This window comes from Solanum stenotomum, chromosome 10, assembly GCF_019186545.1.
Source record: "Solanum stenotomum isolate F172 chromosome 10, ASM1918654v1, whole genome shotgun sequence".
Lineage (NCBI taxonomy): Eukaryota > Viridiplantae > Streptophyta > Magnoliopsida > Solanales > Solanaceae > Solanum > Solanum stenotomum.
The window spans coordinates 52,909,256-52,936,508 of NC_064291.1; the positions used below are offsets into that span (position 1 = coordinate 52,909,256).

The 27,253-nt window shown below is 32.1% G+C and overlaps 1 protein-coding gene across 1 annotated transcript in view; it reads right to left on the reverse strand.

Annotated features, from left to right (window-relative positions):
* Positions 1–2,084: 2,084 nt before the first annotated feature.
* LOC125843168 (uncharacterized) overlaps positions 2,085–27,253 on the reverse strand; it is a 109,814-nt gene continuing 84,645 nt past the window's right edge. Inside the window, exons 3-5 of the mRNA XM_049522388.1 lie at positions 2,617–2,755; positions 2,287–2,339; positions 2,085–2,206 (exon numbers count right to left, since the gene is read on the reverse strand). Coding sequence (XP_049378345.1) covers positions 2,093–2,206; positions 2,287–2,339; positions 2,617–2,755 — 306 coding nt within the window. The 3' untranslated portion in view covers positions 2,085–2,092. The remainder of the gene's footprint in view (positions 2,207–2,286; positions 2,340–2,616; positions 2,756–27,253) is intronic.

Genomic DNA, 27,253 nt, shown 5'->3' on the forward strand with positions numbered 1-27,253 from the left:
TGTTCCTGGTACATATAGAAAATGTAGGATTGTGTAGCCATGAAAGTGGAATGTGCTTGGTACAAAAATAGGCCAATTTTTGAATTATTAGCCATTGAAGTTAAGAGACAAGATGAAAAAATAAAAGGGAGTAATGATGAAGATACAATTAGCAGTTGATTTAATAATGTGTGTATATATAGAGAAGCTTGTCAAAATTTGGTGTCTATATCGACATTTACATCTTATGGTTATATTGACGAAAAAAAGAGGCTAATTGGGGTATTTTGAGGGTCAGAAGGTTCAAAAAGAATGAAGTTGTCAAAATACTACTCCTAACATTAGTGCGTACTGTTTTTTCAACATCCAATTCTATGAAATTTCTTTGTTTTTTTCTTCCGAAAGTGATGTAGGATTATATTAAACTCACTTCCCACAGTGCTTCATTAAAGGGAAGCGCACTTTATTAAAGATTTTTTCATACTCAGACTCTAAATCAAGATCTTCTTATTAAGGAAGGAGTAATCTTTCCGCTGCATCATATCCGTAGTAGGTGATAATTCTACGAAGTTTCATGTACTTGACAATTGAAAAATTGCAACCAGTATTAGTAGGGGGGTTAAGCATTTGATATTCGGTTCAATAAGGTCAAAGTTTCATCTAATTCAATAATTGATAATTGAAAATAGATATCAAATATAAAAAATTTTAAGTTTGATTTAGTAAATCAAACTTCGAATTGGTAATTGTGTGTTGAAGAAGAAAAATTCGATAGTACAATATTTTACATGTTAGCTTTTAGAAATGTCACATATAGATGGTAGATCTCCACTTTCAAGCCTTCATATTATGAATCGGCGGAATAGATCAATCAAAACATGCAGTCACATAAATTAATACAGATGGGACTATCAAACTTATATTGTCTTATTACTCGGAGCGCTACCTTTTGAATGAAGTTTTATCCAATACAAATTTGAATTAGTCTGATTCTAATACAAGGATTAGACACCGGTGAAAAAAAAAAAAGCCATGCTACTGCTATTAATATAGTACTTTTGAAAGGGACTAGATCCTCCTCCTTTTTTTCATTTTTTTTTTCTTTTTTTAGATTTGATGAGAGGATATAAAGGTTATAAAGGCTAAAAGGATCATTAAGTTCAGTTTGCACAGCAAATGCTGTCCACTACTATACATAATCACAAAGCTTGAGCCTTTTTTTATTTTATATTTTATTTTGGATGTGGATAGAGAGAGAAAAATTAATTGGGAAGTTCTGTTTAGAAAATTAAATAATGAAAGTTTTTCCATTGCAAACGTTGAATTTTTTGGTTGTGCAAGTTTCTCATTTGTAGTTAATTTCTCTAATTTATTCCATAACTGACCTTGTCATATATTACAATTAATATCACTTAGCCAAAAATTATCTTTAATTAGTGATTCCAAGTCAATATGATAATTTGAACTTTTTCTTCTTGTTTTTTTTTAAATAATTATTTCTCTAAGCATGTTACTGTTATTGGTAAAATAATTATTTCAGGAATGAATACAAACTTGCTAGGGAAAAGATATGATTTATCCTTCTAATTACCTAGCTTTTGTTCCCTCTGTTTCATTTGTTTTAAAAGACGGAATCTTTAAAAGGATGTCTCTTTCCATTTTTAACAAGTTTTTAATTCCAACTTTTCGGTATTTACTTTTAACAGTTTTAACTCTCCATGCCACCACATTAGACTTGTTATATAGGGCTACTTCGAGTTGTCATTCAGCCTAACTGATACAACAAATTCAATGAAATCCCACTAAGTAGGGTGTGGGGAGGCTAGAGTGTTTAGAAACCTCTCCCAAATAAAAGAAGAAAATACAATGAAAAATGCATAACAATTAGTTCGAAAAGTAGTGTAGAACTTACGAGAAAGAAAAATTATACACCACATTGCATAGCAGTTAAACTCTTTATATGCCTCGTTATAACAATATTCGGAAGGTCTTGTGCTCAATGGCTAAATATTTCACATAAAATGTTACAAATGTTGCAGAACATATGTCTAGACAAAGTGAAAAAACAAAAAGAAAATCCCAACTTGACAATAGATTTGGCTTGTGTTCTCTTCTATAGCAATGTGGCCACGTTTTGGGGATCGTTCACTAAAAAGGGTTTCAATCGAGGGTCTGTTAGCTGGGGAAGACCAGCTCTTGCTCCCAATGCCCTACAGCCGATACCTGCCTGCAATTAACCCACAACGCAGAAGTTAGCTTCTTTTACATTTACAATTTGCACAAGACACAAAGCTAAAGTCTACTAACCACTTGAGAAGGAAATGGCAACATTCTTTCTGGTGGCATATTGGCACAGAGAGCTGCAGATTGCAAGTGGGAAATCCATGAGAAATGAAACATTACAAATTCTTATCAAGCGTGAAGGGAACAATGACATTAGATTTAAACTTGCATGGATATAGACACACCTAAGACTAAAGAAAAAAACAATAACATCCAGAAAGGAGGTAAGAAAATGGATTGAGGTAATCTCTCGATCCAATTGTTACAGGTAGAGGGAAAAGGGCGATGCAGGAATATAACACATGTAAAGGAAGAACATTAGGTATAAAGACTGCAGAGTATAATTTTGCTTACCATATAGAACTGCTCCAATAAATGCATCACCTGCACCAGTTGAATCGACTAATTCTGATGGCGGTATCTTTTCAGCTGTTCCAAGAAGCAGCTTCCCACTCACTGTCCCGATGCCTTTTGCATGCAATTTTGCAATATCCTAGAAGAAGACATGTACTTTAGTTTATTCAGCTTCATAAGAAGTCATAAGAAGTGCTGGGGAGAAAATAAAATCATAAGCAGCACCAAGAAGTCTCCAATAAAAAGAATTAAGAGGGTGATGAGTGATGGTACGACTGCAAGAGAACATGTGGAGGCAATTCATATTTGTAAAGATGAATATCATGACGTAATAGAAAAAGGGTACTAGCCAGGAAGCACCAACCATACACGACTCCCACTCCACAGTAGATACTCACTTTACAGTGGTGGGACTAGAACAAATTGAATTGTGTGCACGGATTTCTATTAGTCCATGAGCACTGTGGCCATGCTTCGGCCATCTATTGAATCATAAATCTTCTAATTGGTGAATTACCGAAGATATGGATGTTGCANACTGTTGAATGAACTAAAAGTCAATGTGACAATTCCTGTGAAATTACACTGTGACAGCAAAGCAGCACTCCAAATAGCTGCTAATCCAATTTTTCATGAGAGGACCAAGCATATCGAAATTGATTGTCACTTTGTGAGGGAAAGGATTAAGAGTGGAATGATACTACCTACTTATGTTAACACTAAACAACAGCCAGCAGACATACTAACAAAAGGGCTGGGTGCAGCCTCATATCATATGATGTTGTCCAAGCTTGGAGTCTTTAATATATATTCAGACTAAAGCTTGAGGGGGAATATTGAAGATTATGTGGAAGATTTTAGAAAGAGTTAGTTACTAGTTTGTTATGTAACCGATTCTTACGTGGCATTAAGTAGTTAGAATGCAAGTAGCAAAAGTGTGATCTATAAAAGTAGACACTCCTTTTTCATTGTAATTCAACTCTTCAGAAAATCTTAATAAAAGATCTCTCTCTTCTGCAATTGGTATTGTTCATCCATGGAAGAACAAACTTCCATGGATTCAATCACACAGTAACAAAACTAACAGTTCTCATTTCAAGTTTGTGTTTCTACTGTTCTGGTTTATCCTTCAGAGCACTCTGCCTATGCGGACAAATGGCCTCGACTCCCAAAGTAGTAGAATAAATTAGAGCCTTCAAAAAGGAGTCAAGTAGATCTAATGAAACACATAACAGCCTATTCTTCCTCTATCAAGAGAGGATACCTAAACTTAATAAACAACTTTCAGTATACCTGAATGACAATACTGATCTCACTTCTTTGGATTCCGTATAATGCAGAGACTATCTTAGATGTTGTAAAGTACATATGAGTCTGTACACAGAAATATTTCTTAGTAAGGTTAACTATATCAACAGCCAACGAAGAAGTAAAAAAAATCTCAAACTGACTTAGCAGCAATACAGGCAAACATGTCTCCAAAGTTTGGTGAATTGCCGAAGATATGGATGTTGCACTGGTTGCGTCAGTACCAATACTCTGCTTCATTTTCTGGAACAACTCATCGACATCAATTTCTTCAGATTGGAGATCCTCTGAAAATCAACCCAATAGCGAAAAGTAAATACATACACCTCTTGTTCATCTTTCAAAACAATTTGTTTGCCTACAAGCAGACACTTAACATACATCATAACATACATCAGAAGAACCAAAAAAATATGCAAGCATACCAGCTTCAGCCCTTTCTAACATCATGCAGCCATCTTCACCCAATGTCACAATTACAAATTTGATGTTTGGCAACTTTAAAAGTACAGAAACTAGAGCAGCTGGGATTGAAGGGGCCTCTGTCCATACCTGTGAGACAATACATCTTTTGTCAAGCTCAAAAGGGAAAAAGTTATTGTTGAGTCCCACATCGGCGGGATGAGGAGAAATTGGTCTCTTTATACGGTCGTGGACAATACTCACCTCTTGAGCTAACTTTGGCAAGGTCCATCACATGGTATCAGAGCCAAGCCTATACCAATTCATGACTTACAGATGTTGGGGCCCATATTAAATTTCCCATGCTCTTGATGTCCAGTCCAGGGTGCTGGGCGTGTGGGGTGATGATTCCACATGGTTGGATGACAAGAAATTGATCTCTTTATATGATCTTGGGTGATCCTAACCTCTTGAGCTAGGAGGAGAAAAATTAACACTATTTCACATTTTTAAAAGAGTGTTGAAAACAATTTTAATCCCCAATTATGTGGTAAGCAGTGGCAAGGGATAAAAGCTTTAAGTTGTAACACACTGAGGGAGGAAGGGACTTTGTCGTCGAATTAAAATTGGGGAGACAACAAATTTCACTCCTAGACTTTATAGCAACTAAGAATTAGAAGCAGATCACCAGATATCCAAATTGAAATTCCACAGCAAAGGAACAGTGTCATTGCAATTTGTCAGTGTAGCAAACTTGCCTGTGGAAATCCCGCTGAGTATACGACATAAGTTGCCAAGTTTAGAAGGTCATCTACCCTTTCTCTTTTACTTTCTGCATCAATTACAACAGGTATATTCCTCCGATGTGCCTGCACTGGGAATCCAAAAGGCATAAAATATTTTCCATTTGATTGAAAACATAACTCTTCGGAGAATTTGAACAAAAAACAACAAACAAGAATTAAGTTCAATATGTCGGCTCTAGGATGAATACAAGCAACATATTCAAAAGCAGACATTAGGATAGAAGTTTTTGCTAGCCATTACTTCCATTTGTCTGACAAAGAAGTCCAACGTAAAATTACCTCTCGGGCCACAACTAAAGTTGATACAATTCAGTTTCTTGCAATACTCCATCAAAATATACAAATCTCACATCATCCAGAGCTGATGACAAATTCGACTTGGATAAATCCTCAGTTATCATAGGTGGGTATCCTGGAGTGTAAATGCAAGTCCGAGTTTTTCTGGTAGATCAAACAATACAAATCACGACTCACGAGAGCTAATAGTTTCAACAGAACAAGTTCTGAAGGTTCAGCAAACCAATTGTACACACCAAGAGATAGTAAATATAGTAAACTTGCTAAAATGTTTATGCTTCTCTCACGCAAATATGGTGGAGAAGAACTTCGTTGGAAACTTTTGAACCATTTCTTTCTGCCATACATGTAATCAAGTGGGCAGTTTTGGCACAAGGAAAAATTAATGTAAATGAGAAAAGAAAAGTTACTCAGCCAAACATACACATTCCTCGTTATAGTTTCTTTATCTATTTTCTTTTACTCATGATGGGTAGGAATCACTTCATATGACTAAACAATTTCTGTTACTTTTCCAGGCAAACTTTACATGTAGCATGTATTTCAAACTTCATACAACAAGAGGTGATTCATGGCATACAATTATTCAATTATCCTTATTTACGATTAGGGTGATCAATAATGCAACATTCGCATACATACATGCATTATAATGAGCAATTACAAACATATATCACACCAATATGAAATCACAATCATCACCTACTTCGAATCCAAGCTTGAATCTCCTAAGGCACTTGAATCTTTCCTTTCCGGATTCTCTCCGCTTGTTTTAGGTCTACAAACAACAATTTATACGCAAGGATCAACAATCAAAGATCTAATTATCCGAATTATAACAAACTCAATAACTCTAGACCAAACCCTTGATCCTCATATCCAGATTAGGGTTTTTCCCACCATTATTTCCAGATCAAACCCTCTCCCATCGATAATCACCCAAGAAACTAAGTGCTACGGATCGAAAAGTTTTCTGGCCCCAATTCTTTTCCCATTGACTTTTCTACAACAACGGGAACAGGTCGTTACAAATTGTGTTCTAAAGGTTAGTATATATATTATTTAAGAATAAAGAAGTTTAATGGGACATGACATACATAGGAGAGAGATTTTTATTAGTTAATTATATTTTTTAAAAATTAGAAATAATTGAGTTATATTATGTTCATAAAAGAAACAAATCTCAAACATGTGACTAGGGGTGTTCACGGATCGGTTTGGATCGGTTATTGATCAAAACCAAACCAACTTAATCGGTTTTAAAATTATCAAAACCAAACCAAACCAAATATAATATACATTTATCGGTTTCGGTTATTCGGTTATTAACCATATACAAAAATAAAAGAAACAATTTCAAAATGTAATAAAAGTGACAACAATCCATTCAAAATGAAAAATAGTTAAAATGACCGAAATTACTGAATTTTCGATCACTGAATTTACTGTGAATAAAGCTTTAAAATTCACTATAAAGCCTAGAAGGAAGAGACAACAACATTTTCAGTCGTAAAAAAATTATCATAGACACTCATATACATGAAATCAATAAGATAAATGTTTTCACCTTGGACATTTTTGCTTTCAATAAGTAAATTATTAAGAAATTATAACGAAAACATATATTAGATCATTAAAAATGTTTACAAAAATAATATATTAAGTATGAATATTAATAATATATATGTATATAATTTATTGGTTCGATCTAATTATTTCTTCGATTTTTTCAAATAAAATCATAATCAAACCAAATACTATCGATTTTAAAAATCTAAAATCAAATCACACCAAACCCAAATAAAATCAATTTATTTTATCAATTTGAATTGGTTTTTATCCAAATCGTGAACATCCCTACCTGGGACCGTTCATGAAATTTACTCCTTAAATAACATATACGATGATCGCCAAATGAAATTACCCAAGTCATGGTTCAACTTGCCTTAATTGCTCCAATAATGTCACCCGACAAAGGTATACCTTAAAAGGTGGGTCCATAGGATCAGATATAATGTCCCTAGTTCATTCTCACATTTAATTCACTGGCGTATCACAAAGTTGGTGCCACTTTTTAGCGTTTTAACCCACAAATTTCTAAATTTTTGGCAAAGACTTTTTTTTTGTTTTTAAATATGATTTATATTCGTAAGTTCTAAAAATCATTTAAATTATTCATAGATTTGTATTTTAATTTTACAATGAAAATATTTAATAAAAAGTCATGACAATGAACATAATTAATATAAATTTGAAAAAAAGAGAAAAAAAAACACAAAAGGAAAATACCATTGTGTATACGAATAACGGTATAAATTTTGTATAACAAATTAGGAATAAAATTTAATCCAAAACTATTAATAATGGGTGTTTTTATAAAATATAAAAGTTTGGATAATTTTTAATTTTTTTAAAATTCACAAATACTAAAGTTTGGCCCAAATTCTAGAATTTTTTCCCAAACTTGGGATGTTTGCCAAACATATTTGCCAATTAATGATAAAGTATATGACGAAACCCTAGTTCCCAATTTTATTTTTAAAAAAAACGAGCATATTGCACTTTTTGTTTGGTTTTAACTCAAAATGTGTTTCATTTTCAGGATACCCAAATGAAAAAGAGGGTGTTCCCTATTGTCTAAAATAAGTGGCCTAATTCTATTTTTCAGGTAATTCAAAATCCTGTCCATTTTAACTTCAACATTTTACGTGGCATATTTAAGGCCACAAAATTAAAGGACATTTTGGTACATTTGACATAACTTTAATTTAGAACCACAAGATTAAAAAAAAAATTCTTTTCTTAAACTCCGTTCCAAGTTAAACTAGACAATTCTTTTTTAAACGAAAGGAGTATAATTTATCATGATTAAATAATTTAATAAAGTATACTACATGTTAATCGACTATGATTAAGTAAAAACGCTTCATATTATTCAAATACATAACATGTGTATAATGATCATTTGTGATAAGTTACCTTTTGGAATTTAGTGACAAATTTGAAAGTTATAATATAAATTTATTCTTACACAGTTCAAATATACCACTTGTACTCTATTTTTGAAGGGGTGAATTGTGAAATATGGTACTCTAACTTGGAATTTATGCAGATTTAGGAACCTTCATGGAAGTTGTGCATCACCTAATAAGAAGGGTCTGACAATTTTTTTAAAAAAATATTGACTATGCACAATTCTGTTTATGTTATTGTCTCCTTAATTGCGGGAAGTTCATCAAAAGTAGAGCTGTCAAAATGGGCTTGGTCCGCTAGGCCGGTCCAATCCAACCCTTGAATTAGATGGGGTTGGGTTCAATTTTTTCAGCCCATTTAAGAACGAGGCTTTTTAGTTCAGCCTCACTTGGTTCGCTGGCCTAGTAGGCCCAACCCGCATGCCTCAGAGGTCAGCCCGCGGGCTGTGAATTTTAAAAATATTTCTTATATATATTTTAAGTAATGTTTTACTTGTTAAGATTTTGTCAATAAATTATTTTAAAATATCAATATAAAATCAAGACTATATTTTTTACATATCTTTTACATTTTAGGATCATTAGCCCACTAAATTTTCTTATTAACCCAAGTCCATTACTCCATTATAACTAAGAATCTTTGACCTCTTATACTTTTGTTTTTATGCGAAAATTTTTACTTCTCCTTTATTGTCTTGTTTATGAAAATAGTGATCATGTAATGTTTTTTGCTCGGATGAAATTTATGAATGTTATATCTTGGCAATTATGTATTTGCTTTGTAAATATTCATTGAAGTATGTGTAATTCATCAACGTTCGTATTCTTCCTAAGAGGAAAATGTTATCCGTTTTTTGGTTGAAGGGCCAACCCGTCCCAACCAGTGGCCCATTAAGGGCTGGGTTGGGCTNCTTGTTTCATAGTAAATTTATGAATTTGAATACTTCTAAATATATACGACTCATCAACTAATTGCTATTGCTATCTCTTTTGATTTGACATATATGATACATTAATTGGTTCAATACTGTCTAAACTCTCTTGTTCCTAATAAATATAGGAGTATTATTTTTTTAAATACTATATTTTCCTAATCAAATCACTTATAAAATAATTATAAATATTTTTTATGATAATTATTAATTGTCTTAGAATCATAATTACGCAGGATAATAATGGATAATCAAACTATCTTACATACCGTAAATTAAACAAGAGGTCACCAATACCGTAACATCTTAATAGGTATTGGTGGATTTTGGAGTTCAAAATAATAAAACCTTCAAAAACTGATTCAGCTTATTTATACAAAATAAGGTTTTATACAATAAGATGACCCAAAACTTGGTATAAGAATGGTTGATATTTACATCAAATAAATAAATGAATTACATACATATCTTTAACATGAACTTTTATCAATTAATCAATGTTAATTAATATACATATTTGATTAGTAATACTTGTTAAATTGTTAAATTTCAAAGGTATGGAGGATTTGGCCGTGTTTCTTGGCAATCGACAACTTAACAATATCCACTTAAGTCAAAGAGTTTGCACTAATCATAAGGGGAGACTAAAAATGACGTTGGTCATTGTTAAATGTGAATCCACAATATAATATATGTATTCACGTGAACTTTTAACCATATATGCTCAGATCATATATATACATTAAATGGAAAAAAGATAAATATACCCCTGAACTTTCGAAAATGGTATGTCAATATCTTTCGTCATACTTTTCGTTCATCAAAGCCCTTGTCGACCAATAATCAGTACACATTTACCCCTCCCACTAACAGAACACTGATTGTGTACACGTGTCGCAATCCTATGCCACAACTCGATTACCCAATTTTTTTACCCAAATTTCAAAAACCCGCCCATAATCCAATTAACCCACCTGATTTAACCACAAATAAACTCTTTATAATCCTAAATAAAAATCCTAAAGTTTATTTATTTATGTTAAACTTTACCCGCGTATAAAAAAATATGATTATAATAAGAATTTTATTGTAATACTCCTATTAATTAATGATTGTTTTTGTAAAACTTAATTTTTGAAATTATTTTTTCAACAACTTAACATACTAATCACTTTCCCTTAACAACGTGGGTCCCACATTTTCCATTATTCTTTTCTGTAATTCTTCTCTAATTCTTCTGTTGATTTCTTCAAAATTCTTCTTCTATTGTTCCTTTGGTTCCTGCAATGAAGAAAAAATGGAAATTTCATGGATTAAAAAGCATCAAAATTATCACCTCCACCATCTTCCTCCTCCGCTGCTGCCGCCACCGTCTTCTTCTATTTCTCTGCCTTTTCATTCCCTTCCCCCACCACCTCCCCACCCAACCTACTCCTTACCTGCAGCTTCTACAACACCTCCCCCTTCTTGAAACCCTTATCCTTTACTTACTCCTCCTCCCTCACCCAACTACCCGCCTCCTTCCAATTTGAATTACCATTTTAATTTCAGTCCGTCCAGTTATGGTACTAGATCTGTAATCTATCAAAATCAGTATCCTCCTTATTATCATCCTCACATTCGTAACGGGTGGGGTGGGTATCGGTCTCCGTCGCCACCTTCACCGCCCGTTGCCAGTGATGCCGAATGTGAATTATCAAAGTGCGAAGAAGATTAAAAATGATGTTAATCCTTCATAAGGATACTATCAGGGTCTTGATGAATTCAATAAGGATTTTCAATTTTTTTTAGTATTTTAGAGAGTTTATTTGTGGGTAAATCAGGTGGGTTAAATGGGTTATGGGTAGGTTTTAAAATTTCGGTTAAAAAATTGGTCAACTCGAGTTGTGGCGTAGGATTGCACCACGTGTACACAATAAGTGATCCGTTAGTGGGAGGGGTAAATGTGTACTGATTATTGACGGCAAGGGCATTGATGAACGAAAAGTATGACGAAGGTATGGACATACCGTTTTCGAAAGTTCGGGGGTATATTTGTCCTTTTTTCCTACATTAAATAAAGAGATAAAGTGTTAAAAACACACATAAGTTTTTTATTTTTATTTTAGTTTTATACTTAAACTATTAAGAGTGTGAGTTTCATACATAAACTATCACTTATTAGTTTGAGAAACACACCTCAGTGGTATGTGTAATACACTCTTTTTTTTTTCTGAAAAAAATCTTGACACACGACATTCCACTTTGACAAAAAAAAATAATAAACTATTAATATTTAAATTATTTTCTTACTCCCCCCCCCCCCCCCCCCCCCCCCCCCTCGACAATCCCCCATCCTTTTATTTTTTAACATTTCTTTTATAAAATATTTTTAAAAAATTCATCATTCACCCTCCCCTCCCCCCAAACCACCCACTCACTCCCAAAAAGAATGATATTATTTTATTTTATTTTTTTAAAAGTTCTACTCCACCCTATTTAACCCTCAGCTTCTAATTTTTTTTTCTTTTACATTGTTCTCAATTTGCGTTAGATATGTACATATATTTTTAGGAATAATTTTTTCTATTTGTGTATCGAATATAACATAAATAAATTTTTTGTTTTAAGTCTTGCGGTGATAAGTAAAAAAAATAATTCTAAGAAGATATGTATATATCTAACACAAAACGAGAAAAAAATTGAAAGTGAAGGATTAGGTGGATAGGGGTAGAATTATTATTTAAAATAAAATAATATCTAAATTATGATTTGAGGTGGGGGGGGGGGGGGGTACGGTGAGAATATGTGATAGAATGGGGTAAGAAAAATATTTTTAAAAAATATATTTTTTTAGGATAATAATTCTTTAATCCCTAATTTTAACTAATACTAAGAATTTATTTAATTTTTGTCAAGGTGAAATGTTTTGTCCATATGGAGTATGATGTGACAATTTTTTTAAAATAAAAGAGAAAGTGTAGTACACACCATGAAGAGAGTGTAATAATATAGAGGGTTGTATTTCTAAAACTCATAAATGATAGTTTAGATATGAAACTCATCAGTAGTTTAAGTATGAAACTAAAAAATAATGGACAGTTTAGATATGTTTTTGACATTTATCTCTTAAACAAATATTGAGTATTTATAATAATTGATTGTGAACTCAACTATTAATATTACTATTTCAAATTAAAAAATTATTATAAATTTTAGAAAGTCCAAATCCCAAATTCATGTGACACTCCAAATTTCAAATTTAAGTCAAGAATAAGTTGATGAAATCTTGGATATTATGCTTACCTTAATTCAAATTTTGACTAAATTTCCAAAGATATTGTATCGTGTACTAGAACTCCTTCCATCCCAAATAAGCGTTATTTTAGCAGAAAAAAAAGTGTGTTCCAAAATAAATCTCATCTGGAAATTTAAGACACGAATTTATACTTTCTTTTGTTCTTGTTAAGTGAATTATTAGGTAGGATACATCTCTTAAGAAAAATATTTTATTTTAGCACATAATAAAATGTTATTCTTAATGAATATAAAATAGTTAAGAATCTTACTAAATGAAGAATAAATATTAACAAATATTAATAATTAACTTAAAATAAATTAAAAATAATATTTAATAATGTTCAATTTTTTAAGAGAACGTATATTAAATAGAGATTGAATTTCAACACGAGGACTCTTTTTGGAATATGTTGACAAACGCACGTTCTTCCGCTGTTAGTTGCTGAGGGTCAACAGAGTTTGCTTCTTTTTTTTTCCTAAAAGAAAAAAAAGAATTGTTCCACTTTGTTGTACTCCTATTCATAGGCGAAGTCAAGATTAAGAGTTTAGAAACTCTAATTTTATTTTTTTTAGAAAATAAGAGGGGGTTCAGAGCTACAACTTTAGCTTGAAAAATATTTTCACGGTCTCTTTCTTACTACTGAACCGTCAATCAATTTTGTTAGGGGTTCACTAGTTAATATACACATATATATTTATTTAATTTTCTAGTACAAATACAGGATCTATGAAAAAGTTATTGGATTCGTCCGAAACCACGAACCCCCACCTAGCTCCACCTCTGCTCCTGCTCGTTTTACTCATGACACATCATTTAACGAGGAACAAATAACATGCTGATTTTATTATAGAATAAATTAATGCTTTGAAAAATAATTATAACTAATAACAAAAATAAATTAAAACTAATTGATAAAATTAAATAAATAAAAATAATCATCTATTNACGCCGTGGGATTAGGAGAACGTTGTTGCTTTGAATTGTCATTTGCCAGCTACTGTTGCTGGGCTACTTTTGTTATTGAATGAGGATTTGGGCCGGGTTATGGGTTAAGGGGAATGGAGTGGGCTGGGAGGAATTAAAGTATTGGGTTGGTTGGGAATTTGGGTTTAAAAATGGGCTGGAAGGTTTGCTGGCATGTCAATTGAAATTGGGAAAAGGCCAAAATGCTATCCCTTAAGGTGGATTGAAGAAAAGTTATATTTGGCTACAATCTCAATAGAAATTAATTAACAAATTAGCCAAATGGATTAAAGGGGTAATCAAAAGGAGTTAAATTTAGAAGATTCGTCTAGAATTCAAATAGGAAGAATTAATATAATTAATTATGAGCTTTTTAATCTTAACGAAATAAAATAACCAATTTAACCATAAACTAATCGATTTACCTATAAACTTGTTAATTCAAAATTAAAACCATAATTCAAACTAGAACTAAATTAATAAAATATTTATTTTAACAAGGTAAAAATCTTTTGGTATGATTTTTCAAACGTTTATAAAATATACTAACTACGTATATAATTATATGAAATATATTTATCATTTAAAATACAATAAAAACCGACTGAAATTACTTAAAATAACCTTGAAACTATTTGCATTTTATGAAGCCAATTATTCTAAGTCGTTTGAAAATTAGGAAGCTCAAAAACTAATTATTATTGGGGAGGGTCAAAATTGGGTGTCAACAATGACCAAGAGAATCCAACACGGGCTGGAATGAATATCTCACCCTGAAACCTGATGTGCTGGAGACTGGCTAGAGCTGTGGGCGAGTCAAATTCGTTAGTACACTTGCTGCACTCCATAAAAGGAAAACAAAGAAAAATACAAGTAGGGCTCAGTACGGGGCAACATGTACTGAGTAGGTATCATCGGCCAACCCAAAATAGAAACTAATATACAATGAATAATAGTATAAAGTCAACTAAGCACTTAGCAGGTGATAAGAAACCACAACATGAACAAGTGACATTTGAAGCAAATACGTAATCAATCACAATATCAAGCACACACACGAGGACTCATGCCTCCACATCACACTTGTTTGGGAAATGCGTTCATTGAGATTGAGTACATTAAGTTAATTCAATATCTTTTTCCTTTAATGTTACCGTGTCGGAACGTGACACTCCGATCCAATTATACCGTGTCAGAACGTGACTCTCCGATCCAAAAATACCGTGTCGGAACGTGACACTCCAATCCAAAAATACCATGTCGGAACGTGACACTCCGATCCAAAAATATCGTGTCAGAACGTGACACTCCGATCCAAAAATACCGTGTCGGAATGTGACACTCCGATCCAATAATATTATTAATTTATCATTTATTATCACCACTTGTCAATTCATTAATAATATTACATCAAGCCTTCTTTATTCAAGGCATCACTTCGATAGAGAGGTTTTCAGGTTATAAATCTCACGGTCTCAGGATTTTAGACCAATCACAAACCATACAACCAAGCCACACAATCACACAGTCAAGTACATAGAGAACTTCACGATATCATTCAATGCATATCAATCGCTATTAAGAGTTTATCTATCAAATAGAATAGACCATAACTTACTTCCACTGAAGAACCGAAGTGAAAAAGCTACTTATCTAATACTTTTTCTTTCCTCAATGCATCCGAACCCTTCCAATCTATCAAGTATATGTGCATAATTTGTAAGTTAACGAGTCTATAAACACTCAAAACTATAATCAATTTCCTAAAGTTCAAGTCTAAGGATTTTCTAAATTCTTCCAATTAGTATAATCTTTAATGAAATTTAAAGTAATATGAGATACCTAATATTTAATTACATTTCTCAATACATCAAAATATAATTTATAATAAGATGAAAATATTTTAATGTTTAAAAGTCTAAGCCACTGGTTACGAAACCAGTGGCAATGAACACCTCTACCTATACACCCACACTTAATACTCCAATTCTTTACATGATTAATGTTCTGGCCTAACTTTTCTCTCCGCATTCATCTAACCTCAAATACTACACAAATGCACACTTCCACTTTATAATATTATAATAATAATACTAAATAATTAAAGTTGAGGCCACTGGTTACGAAACCAGTGGCAGACGAACTAACAGCGATCCAAACCCAATTCAATTACAACGCCCAGAACCAAATTTGATAAACAATCATGGTACAGCCTTAGTTTCTATAGTGTTTTACAATATAATAATCATATGACAATACAATAAGATAAGGACCACCAAATTACAAGTAACCTCATTCGGAGAACTAAGTAGATAAGCCAAAGCAACCAAATTTGCCAGTTTAAGTTTATACTTCCATTAACATCATACGAATAATAATAATACTATATTCAAGCAACCATTAACATTGACAGGGAATAGATTTCAATTGAAATTTGTTTACCTGCGATAGATCTTGTCGTTCTCTCCTCTAAGGGTTTGTGCCGCAATCAGTTTGTGTTATGACTAAAAATTAATAAACTCCCTAACTTATTTTCCTAGGTCAAACTTAGGGTATTAAAATCAATTATTTCATAAATATTCGCCAACTAATAAATTATTAAAACTAACCCATTACTTTTATAATTGTAGTTACGAATAGTCCAAAATACTCATTTACAATCTATCGAAAGAGTCTTTTATGAAATCAAAAGCTCTAGTACTCAAAACGACCAAACGGGTCGTTACAGTAACATCTTAATAGGTATTAGTGGATTTTGGAGTTCAAAATAATAAAACCTTCATAAACTGATTCAGCTTATTTATACAAAATATGGTTTTATACAATAAGATGACCCAAAACTTGGTATAAAAAAGGTTGATATTTGCTTCAAATAAATAAATGAATTACATACATATCTTTAACATGAACTTTTATCAATTAATCAATGTTAATTAATATACATATTTGATTAGTAATACTTGTTAAATAGTTAATTTTCAAAGGTATGGAGGATTTGGCCGTGTTTCTTGGAAATCGACAACTTAACAATATCCACTTAAGTCAAAGAGTTTGCACTAATCATAAGGGGGGGACTAAAAATGACGTTGGTCATTACTTTTAACCACAGTCCATATATGCTCAGATCTATATGCTCAGATCATATATATACATTAAACAAAGAGATAAAGTGTTAATTTAATTTTTTTTAGTTTAATACCTAAACTATTAAGAGGGTGAGTTTCATACATAAACTATCACTTATTAATTTGAGAAACACACTTCAGTGGGTAGTATACTATTCTTTTTTTTGAAAAAAACCTTGACACACGACATTCCATATGGATAAAATACTTCACTTTGACAAAAATGAAATAATAAGCTATTAATATTTAAATTATTTTCTTACCCACTCCACCACCTCCTCCTCCGTACTCCCTCCTCCCCCGACAATCCTCCATCCTTTTATTTTTTAAAATTGGAAAAAGGGTCCTAAACTATTCGAAAAGGTCTAGATATACCCCCATTTAAAGTTTGGCTCACTCATGTCCTCGCCGTCCAACTTTTCATCTAGTTTAGGGGCATATTTGACCCTTTTCCCTTTAAAATTTCATCATTCACCCTCCCCAGGCTCCCCTCCCGTCAAACCACTCACTCATTCCCCAAAAAAAAAAGATATTATTTTATTTTATTTTTAAAAAAGTTCTACCCCACCCTATTTAACCCTCAACTCCGAATTTTATTTTATTCTTTTTTACATTTTTCTCGTTTTGTGTTAGATATGTACATATATTTTTAGGAATTAGTTTTCTATTTGTGTACCGAATATAACATAAATAATTTTTTTGTTTAAGTCTTGACGAGAAAAAATTTAAAAGCGACGGGTTAGGTGGATTGGGGTAGAATTATTATTTTTTTAAATAAAATAATATCTAAATTATGATATGAGGGGGGCGGGAGGGGGGGGGGGGGAGATGAAGTAAAAAAAAGTACTTTTATTAAAGAAATTTAAACAAAAAAGAAGCTGGGGGACAGTAAGAAGAAGTGATAGAATGGGGTAAGAAAAATATTTTACATTTTATTTAATAAAAAAATTATTATTTTTTAGGATAATAATTCTTTAATCCTTAATTTTAACTAATACTAATAATTTATTTAAATTTTGTCAAGGTGAAATGTTTTGTTCATATGGAGTGTGATATGACAATTTTTTTAAATAAAGAGAGAGTGTAATACACACCATGAAGAGAGCGAATAATATAGAGGGGGTGTGTTTCTCAAACTTATAAGTGATAGTTTAGGTATGAAACTCCTCAATAGTTTAAGTATGAAACTCAAAAAAATAGATAGTTTAGATGTGTTTTTAACTTTTATCTCTTAAATAAATATTGAGTATTTATAATAATTGATTGTGAACTCTACTATTAATATTACTATTTCAAATTAAAAAATTATTATAAATTTTAGAAAGTCCAAATCCCAAATTCATCTGAAACTCCAAATTTCAAATTTAAGTCAAGAATAAGTTGATAAAATCTGAAACTCCATTCCAAGTAAGTGTTACTTTAAAAGAAAAAAAAGTTTATTCCAAAATAAATCTCATCTGGGAATTTAAGACACGAATTCATACTTTTTTTCTGGGAATTTAAGACACGAATTCATACCTTTTTTGGTTCTTGTTAAGTGAATTATTAGGTATGATAGGGAAAAAAAGTCTGAAAAATACTTTAACTTTGATCAAAATTGTTGTTACGATATTAAACTTTAAAGGTATATATATGCTCACGTGGACACGTTACTATTTATAATTATGCAATATTTATGATGTTCACATGGACACCTATATACCTTTAAAATACACTATTAAATAGTGCATGGGTTAAAAGGTCTTTTTCAAAGTTCGGTATCGTAACAACAATTTCGGCCAAAATTTAGATATATTTAAGACATTTTTCCCGTATGATACATTTCTTAAGAAAAATATTTTAGCACATAATAAAGTGTTATTCTTAATGAATATAAAATAATTAAGAATCTTATTAAATGAAGAATAAATATTAACAAATATTAATAATTAACTTAAAATAAATTAAAAATAATATTTAATAATGTTCAACGTATATTAGATAAAGATTGAATTTCGACACGTGGACTCTTTTTGGAATATGTTGACAAACGCACGTTCTTCCGTTGTTAGTTGCTGAGGGTCAAAAGACTTTGCATTTTTTATATAAAAAAAAAAGAATTGTTCCACTTTGTTGTACTCCTGCTCATTTTACTCATGACACATCATTTAATGAGGAACAAATTGTACTCATGTGGTGGAGATTAACGAGTTGTTTGGGGATCTTCTTTAGATTGATTATTTGTATGGATTGACTAATTGTACACACTTTCATATGGTCTGATAATCTCATTATATATTATAAAGTCGTTTTGTAATCCTTTTTTATTTGAGAGTGTAATGTAATTCCAAACAAGTTGATTTAAGTATGCAACAACTACAACCTGTAAAGATAATGTCAGAGTTTGAGTGGAAGTCTATTTGTATTTATTTTACTGATTATTAGGAATTAATTTAGAAGTAATCGTATAATTGTAATGAGATTAGGAATTCTTAGCCGTGACAACTTTGAAGTCCTATTCTCCAAGAAACACAGGTAAATATATCAATGTATTCACGTGATGAATTGAATACAATTGAGAATCATCTTTGTATCAAGAGCCATTAGAGGTTAAATCAACCCAATCTTTTTATTTTTATCTTTTTTCATCGAGGTAAATAGATTTTATGGGTGAAACCAGCCGCTCTTCCATGATGCCCTCGTCTTCTCCAAACCTCGCACATTAATTGTCTGTGAAACTCACATCTTCGAACTATTTACTGTGGAAGACACAGTTTATGCCTATGATATTCGCATGTGGCTTGAATCATCATATTGATGGTACTACTTAGATATCACCACAATTTTTGGACGATGCCAATACCAAATCCAATCCAGTGTACACAGTTTGGTTACGTGAAGACTAGCTTGTTCTAAGTTGGATTGTTGTTTATATTTCAGAAAGTATTTTACCTCAGTTGGTCGGAGCAACGACTGCTCATGCAGCTTGGGACAAACTTGTTGTTGTATATGCATCTGGATCAAGGCCATATATTTGTGAACTTAAATAGTAGTTGCACACTCTGCGTTGTGATAATGTCAGTATTGATTCATAGGTACAAAAGGCAAAGGGAATAGCAGATAAGTTGGCTGCACTGCAGCATCTCGTTCCGAATGATGGTCTGGTAGAATTCGCTCTTGCTGAACTTGGACCTTCATAACGTCCTTTTACCAGGTCACTTGAATCACATCAAGAGGAAATTACTTTTTATACATTGTATGAATTGTTGTTGAATGAAGAACGACAATTGAAAATGGATGAAGCCCTTACAGTCATTACGCCTACGACACAGTATACTCAGAGTTCCTTTTCTACCACTTGTGGACGTGGTAGAGGCCGAAATCGTGGGCGTTCCTCAAATCACATCTTTCAACCGTCTCAAAATCGTGGGTTTCATAAATATGCACATACCAATTCTACATCATCTCAAGCTTCAGATATGTCTGGAATTATTTGTCATAACTGTGAAGGTAAAAGTCATATTGCGCGTGTGTGTCCATCTCCTAGGAGTAACACTAGCAATAAAGTTTCTGGAAAACCAATTTCCAATTTAGCACGAACTCCTTCTCTTCAAAATTGACACATCATCTTACAATTGATCTTGAAAACTTGGGTATTCATTCTGAATACCAAGGTCCTGAGGAAGTTACTATAGGTAATGGTTCCTAAATTCCTATTTCTCACATTGATAAAAGTTCAGTTGTTATATCTTGAAAAAAAATTCATCTTGATGACATCCTACATGTTTCAACTGTTGCTCAAAATTTATTGTCTATTAGTTCTTTTGCTAAGTCTAACCAAGTTTCAATTGAATTTTTTTCTTACCATTTTTTTATTAAGGACTTGGCTACGAGGGACATACTGCACACAGGCCCGAGTGAAGATGAATTGTATTCTCTTCCTGTGTTGAAGTCATTTGCACCTGCATCTTTAGGGGTTTGGTATGCTCATTTGGCTCATGCATCACTTCTTATTGTTCGTCAAGCATTGTTGTCTAGCGTCATTGTCCCTTCTTTTAAATCATCTAGTTTATGTTCTACATGTGTTGTTAGTTAAAATCATAAAGTTCCTTTTCGTGATTCTAGCTTTCAAGCATCCGGGACTTTAGACCTAGTTTGTTCAGATGTTTGGGGTCCTGCACCAGTTGTTTCAAACGAAGGGTATCGATACTATGTGATTTTCTTTGATCACTTTAGCAAATATACATGGATTTATTTCCTTCATCTTAAATCTAAAGTCCTTTCAATATTTATGCAATTTCGTACAATTGTTGAAAAATATTTTGGTCGTCGCATTAAAAATTTTCAAGCAGATTCGGGAAGAGAATATCAGGCATTGACAAATTACACGAGAGATAATGGAATTGTGCAACGTTCCTCTTGTCCATACATTCCTAAACAAAATGGTTGTGCCGAAAGAAAACATAGGCATATTGTTGAAACTGGCCGAGCATTGCTACAACATGCCAATGTCCTACATAAATTTTGGACAAATGCATTTGATACCGCAGTGTATACTATAAATCGTTTACCAACCTCACACTTAAACAATAAAACTCGATTTCATGTGTTATTTAACACTGATCCAGATTACTCTTTGTTGCGTATTTTTGGTTGCCTTTGTTTTTCGTGGTTGCGTCCTTATACAAAGGATAAATTGCTCCTCGATCTAAATTGTATGTGTTTATGGGCTATAGTAAGTTACACAAAGGATGCAAATGTTTTGACCTTGTTTTCTCAAAATTTTATGTTTCTTGTCATGTCATCTTTGATAAAAATATTTTTCGTTTTGTTTCACAGGATGTTGTGGTGCCTCCATCTATAACCAATGCTAAATCAGACACTTCTCAATGTTACTTTGCCATTTCAAAATTTTGTTTCTCCTTCCAGTAATCTACCGATGGTGCCACAATCTTCAGTATCGACGCCCACATCGAATCAGCCTTCCCCATATCCATCTGTAGAATCCTTGACAAATCCCAGATCCTTATCATCTGTTGATCCTATTACTGGACACACAAATGCTACTGACCCGCCTTTACAATATGACGTTTCTCATGGTGTAGCCTTGCTTTCACCAAGTATAGTTGCAGAAAATCCTCGTTCTTCTAATACAAGTCACTCGGTTGATTTTGGAAACACTTCTGCCATTAGTATGCTCTGTCCAGCATCCCCTTCTCTGCAAAAGATGGTCACACGAACACGAACAGGCTCCTTGAAGCCAAAGAAACCATTCTCCATGCTAACTGCGTCACCAACATCAGCAATAATGGAACCTTCTTGCCATTCACAGGCTATTAATGGAACCTTCTTGCCATTCACAGGCAATAATGGAACCTTCTTGCCATTCACAGGCTCATTGGTGTTATGCCATGTCAAATGAGTATAATGCACTTATTTAAAATGGTACTTGGGAACTAGTTTCACCATCCCCGTCTCAAAATATAATTGGTTGTAAATGGGTGTTTAAGAAGAAATTAAAGTCAGATGGTTCATTGGATCGCTATAAAGCAAGACTTGTGGCTAAATGATATCATCAACGACCGGGTCTCGATTGTGCTGATACATTTAGTCCAGTAGTTAAGTCGGCTACCATACGATTGTTGTTGTCCTTGGCAGTGTCTCATCAATGGCATGTCACTCAACTAGATGTATCCAATGTATTTTTTCATGGGAAGTTAGATGAGATTGTATATATGTCTCAACCTCTCGGGTTTGTTGATCCTACTCGTCCAGATTATGTTTGTTTACTTAAACGATCTCTCTATGGTCTCAAACAAGCTCCCCATATGTGGAACAAATGTTTAGCTGATGTGCTTCTTTCTCTAGGCTTTGTGGGATAAAAAACTGATTGTTCTCTGTTTTATTTGTCGCACGCCGATGTAAAGTTGTTATGTTTAGTCTATATTGACGATATTCTAGTTGTGGGATCTAATTCTGGTCATATTGCAGCTCCAATTATCAATTTAAAACTCACTTTGCTTTTAGAGACTTTGGAAAATTGTCTTATTTCTTGGGAATTCAAGCCCATTGGAAACCTGAAGGATTGCATTTATCACAAGGTAAGTATGTCACATACCTTCTTAATCATGTGCAAATGGGGTCGTGTGGTCATGTGTCCATACCAGATTCATCTTCATCTACGCTCTCCAATACTAATGGATATCCATTCCATGATCAAACTCTATATAGAAGTATTGTTGGAGCTCTACAATACTTGACGTTTACTAGACCTGATATAGCGTACGCGGTAAATAAAGTATCACAATTTATGCATTGTCCTATGGATTCTCATTGCGTTGTTGTCAAACGTATTCTCCGTTATGTCAAGGCTACAACATCTCATGGTTTATTTTTTTCTCATAGGTCATCCACCTTACTTCATGGTTGCAGTGATTTGGATTGGGGAGGTGATGTTGATGATCGCAAGTCTACCACTGGATTCACTATTTTTCTTAGTTTTCATTTGATTTCATAGGCTTCTCGCAAGCAAAGACCTGTATCACGATCGAGCACAGAGGCAAAATATCGTGCATTAGCTGCTGCTACCTCTGAAATGACATGGGTCGAACATCTCCTTCGAGAGATTGGATGCTACACCACCACTCTTCCCATTGTCTGGTGTGATAATCTCAGTGCTACCTACTAAGGCTAATCCCATTTTTCATTCCCAAACGAAACATATGGAAATAGATTTTCATTTTGTCCGTGACAAGGTTCGTGCGAAGACCTTATCAGACATATATGTGAGTCCCATGATCAAGTGGTTGATGCTCTTACCAAGCCTTGTCCAAGGTGTGATTTCTGGATTTGAAGAGCAAGTTGACAGTTGTTCCACTCTCTGCTCAATTTGAGGGGAAATGTAAAGATAATGTCACGTAGGAGTTTGAGTGGAAGTCTATTTGTATTTGTTTACTGATTGTTAGGAATCAATTTAGAAGTAGTCATATAATTGTAATCAGATTAAGAGTCCTTAGCCGTTACAACTTTGAAGTCCTATTCTCCAAGAAACTCAAATATATATATATATATATATATATATATATATATTGATGTATTCACATAATGAATTGAATATAATTGAGAATCATCTTTAACACAACCGAAATACAAACAAGGTTCCCTATCTAGTATATCTTTTTTTACTTTTATTTATTTTGAAATTATATAAAATACTTAATAAAGATTTGACCCCATAAAATCTTCACTCATTGTCTGGCTCTGTATTTGGTCCTCTCACATTGGCATCTTCCTGAACTCTTCTTTTTCCCTCACTTTGTCCATTTTTCTATTCCGTGTCTGTCTTATACTCTACTGCTGAGTTGATGAATCAAAATTCATGAGCTACTCCGTGGAAATACGACACAGTAATATTATATTTCCTATTTGATATTATGGGGAAAATGAGCACATATATTGATATAACTTTCGTTAGAAAAATGGGGCAAATATACTTTTGATGTGCACTATTTGGATTAAATAAAAAAATCAAACCGAATTTTAATTTAGATTGGTTTTTTATTAGGTTTTGAACTAATAATTTACTTTGTATAGTTTTTTGTTTGGTTTCGGATTTAGAAAACAAAATTGAAAAATCCAAAAAAACCAAATTATACACTTTTGTCTCTTTTTAGTTATTGTCTTTCATTGTAATTAAGTTTATATTTTATGTCTGGACGTTTATAATTGGTATACTTATAACTATTATGTTTTGAATTTTAGTTATGATTTATATTAGAAAGTATATTTAAGAGATTCAATATTATTACTTCTTCGAGTATATTTTTTTTCTCAAATTGCAAATATAACTAAGACTATGTTATTAATTAATGACATAATCGAACAGCCAAATCGAATAAAGAAAAATCAAACCAAACCAAAGTTAGTTTGGTTTGGATTAAATTACACTTTATCAAAACTAAAAATCAAAAAATCCAAATCGAAAAACCGAATACACTATCACGTATGAAATGATGTTAATAAATCCTTTTTGCTAACAGATCTGTATTTTTTTTAATTGAAAAAACACTTACCTTGTCTTTATAAATAAATTTTAACAAGCCATGTAAATTTAAATTGAGCAACTTTCACATATAGCAAACATAAAAATCAAATTTGTATGTTATAGATATAGTTTGCATAATTGCGCTCCATAGCAAATTTTATGTTTGATATGGAGCTTTTGATTTGTATAATTCGCTATACATCCAATTTTATATAAATTGTTCAGTTTTGTATAAATTCATTTACACATTGTAATTCGTATAGTATGATCTGTATTTGTATAATTATAATTGTATAGGACGAAAATATATGTATTTGTATTTGTATATACACTTTTCTCTCACTTTATACAAATACAAATGCATTTTATACCGAAAAGTATAAAATGACTAATTGTATACCGAAAAAGGCTAATTGTATACCGAATCAAAATTCAGATGGCAAAAAAATGGAATGTTTGTTGCGAATTACAAATAAAATAAACTATGGCTATAGCATTTAATTTGAATTAATAATTTGTTATTTCATACAATTTTCTCATTTAAAGTTTACCCTGCCTTCTATTTTATTTTACCTCGTCTCTATCCAAAATATTTTTTAGTTCAAAAAATACAGATCTATTTAAAAAAATACTTAAACAACAAAAGTATACCAGTTTGTTAACGAGAAATATAGCCCTTCTAAGTTTAGGACAAACACAATATTGCAATTATAAGTTCAGCATACCTCAATAGCTCCTACTTCTTTTTGTCTGTTTGTTTTTACATGTTCGTATATGAATAATATTGTAATTTGTGGTTTTACTAGTGATACCTGCTAAGTTTCAAAAGCATGGTGTATAATGTATAAGTGGAGTATGTAAATGGTCGCTTTGCATGACTTTTTTGGCAAGAGTTTCATTTGCTCATAGATGTTTACATTAAGGTAATAAATACATGATATATAGTTCTAAGGGTGGCAATGTTCAGGATCACGCGGCATATGTTTTGAATTGTAGACTTGTAGTTACGCATTTTTAAATGGGAGCCATGTAAGGCATCTAATAATGTACGTTTAATTTGGTGAGAAAAATTATAGGTGTATAAATGATGGGTGAATTATTACAAACAGATGGATTGTGTGTCATAGATATTGAGAATGAAAAAAAAGTATTAATTAAAATGTCAGCAATGTTACGTACCAATGGCCACTTAGAGAAGTTTTACCCACTTTTAGAAAGAAAAAAAAATAGATATAAAATTTAAATTTCTTGCCTCACATAGAGAGGTGCACCCAACCATCACATTATATGATACTTTAAGTGTGGGCTCACGGATTTATATTTAAGTATTTTCTTAAAGAAATATTATACTACGATATATCATATCGGAAGGAGAGCATTGTTTTGCGTGCACTCGAATAACCCCGCTTGGATATGCCCCTGGAGAAAATGATCACAATGGTCCTTAATGTTTGAGTAATGCTTTATCTTTTAATATATTTCATTCGAATGGATGATCTTTAATTTATACAAAAATGTTCATTTTGGTCCTTAATATATTTCATTTGATCGAAATAGTCTTTAATATATGACAAAAATATTTATTTTGATCCCTAATATATTTCACTTGATTAAAATAATCCTTAATATATAATAAAATGTGTTCATTTTGATCTTTTTAACTTAAATCTAATAAATTTATAAAAGCAATTAGTGTATGTGTTCATTTTGGTCCTTTTAACTTAAATCTAATAAATTAATAAATTTATAAAAGCAAGTGTTAAATTTAAATGTAAGTCCACATGATTAAGAAACTTCAGTATTGTTGTCTTCTATTCTCTCTTGAGGGAAAAAAAATTTGAATGGCCGCTTTTCATGACTTTTTCTGGGCAACAGTTTAATTTTATCTTTAATCTCAAATACAAGATATCAACCACATCGGAAAAAAATAATGTTTTATTCCAACTATTTTAATTAATTTATTTTATTTTTCTTTTTAATGGATTTAAAAAAAATGTCACAAATTTAATTTAAACTTACACATTTAAGACGATAAAATTAAAAAATATTTTAATACATTTAAAATATAATTTAAGATCACAAAATAAACAATATCGCATATAGTAGGATGAAAAGAATAGCTATTAGGTGATTTCTTCCTGTTGTTCAAGTCTTGTCAAATAGAGTTATTCGATATATCTGCTAGTGTCAATAAATTAGTCGAAGTGGTCACTACAGTATTGACAAGAAACCATGCATGTTCATTTTACTCCTCGTAAAATTGAAAAGAGTTCCACCCTTCCAGGATAAGCCTGGGCCGGTCTGTTTGGTTTCGGCCCATTAAGACTGGCTCGGTAAGTCCGGAATTGACACCCGGCCCACATATTTAGTGTGTATATTTAGTATATATATAATATAATGTAAGTATTTTATTATATAAATAATATATTGTGTGTGTTTTTAGTTTTATATATATATATATATATATATATATATATATATAATGTAATCAATCTATGTCATAAATAGTTATAATTAGAGATATTACAA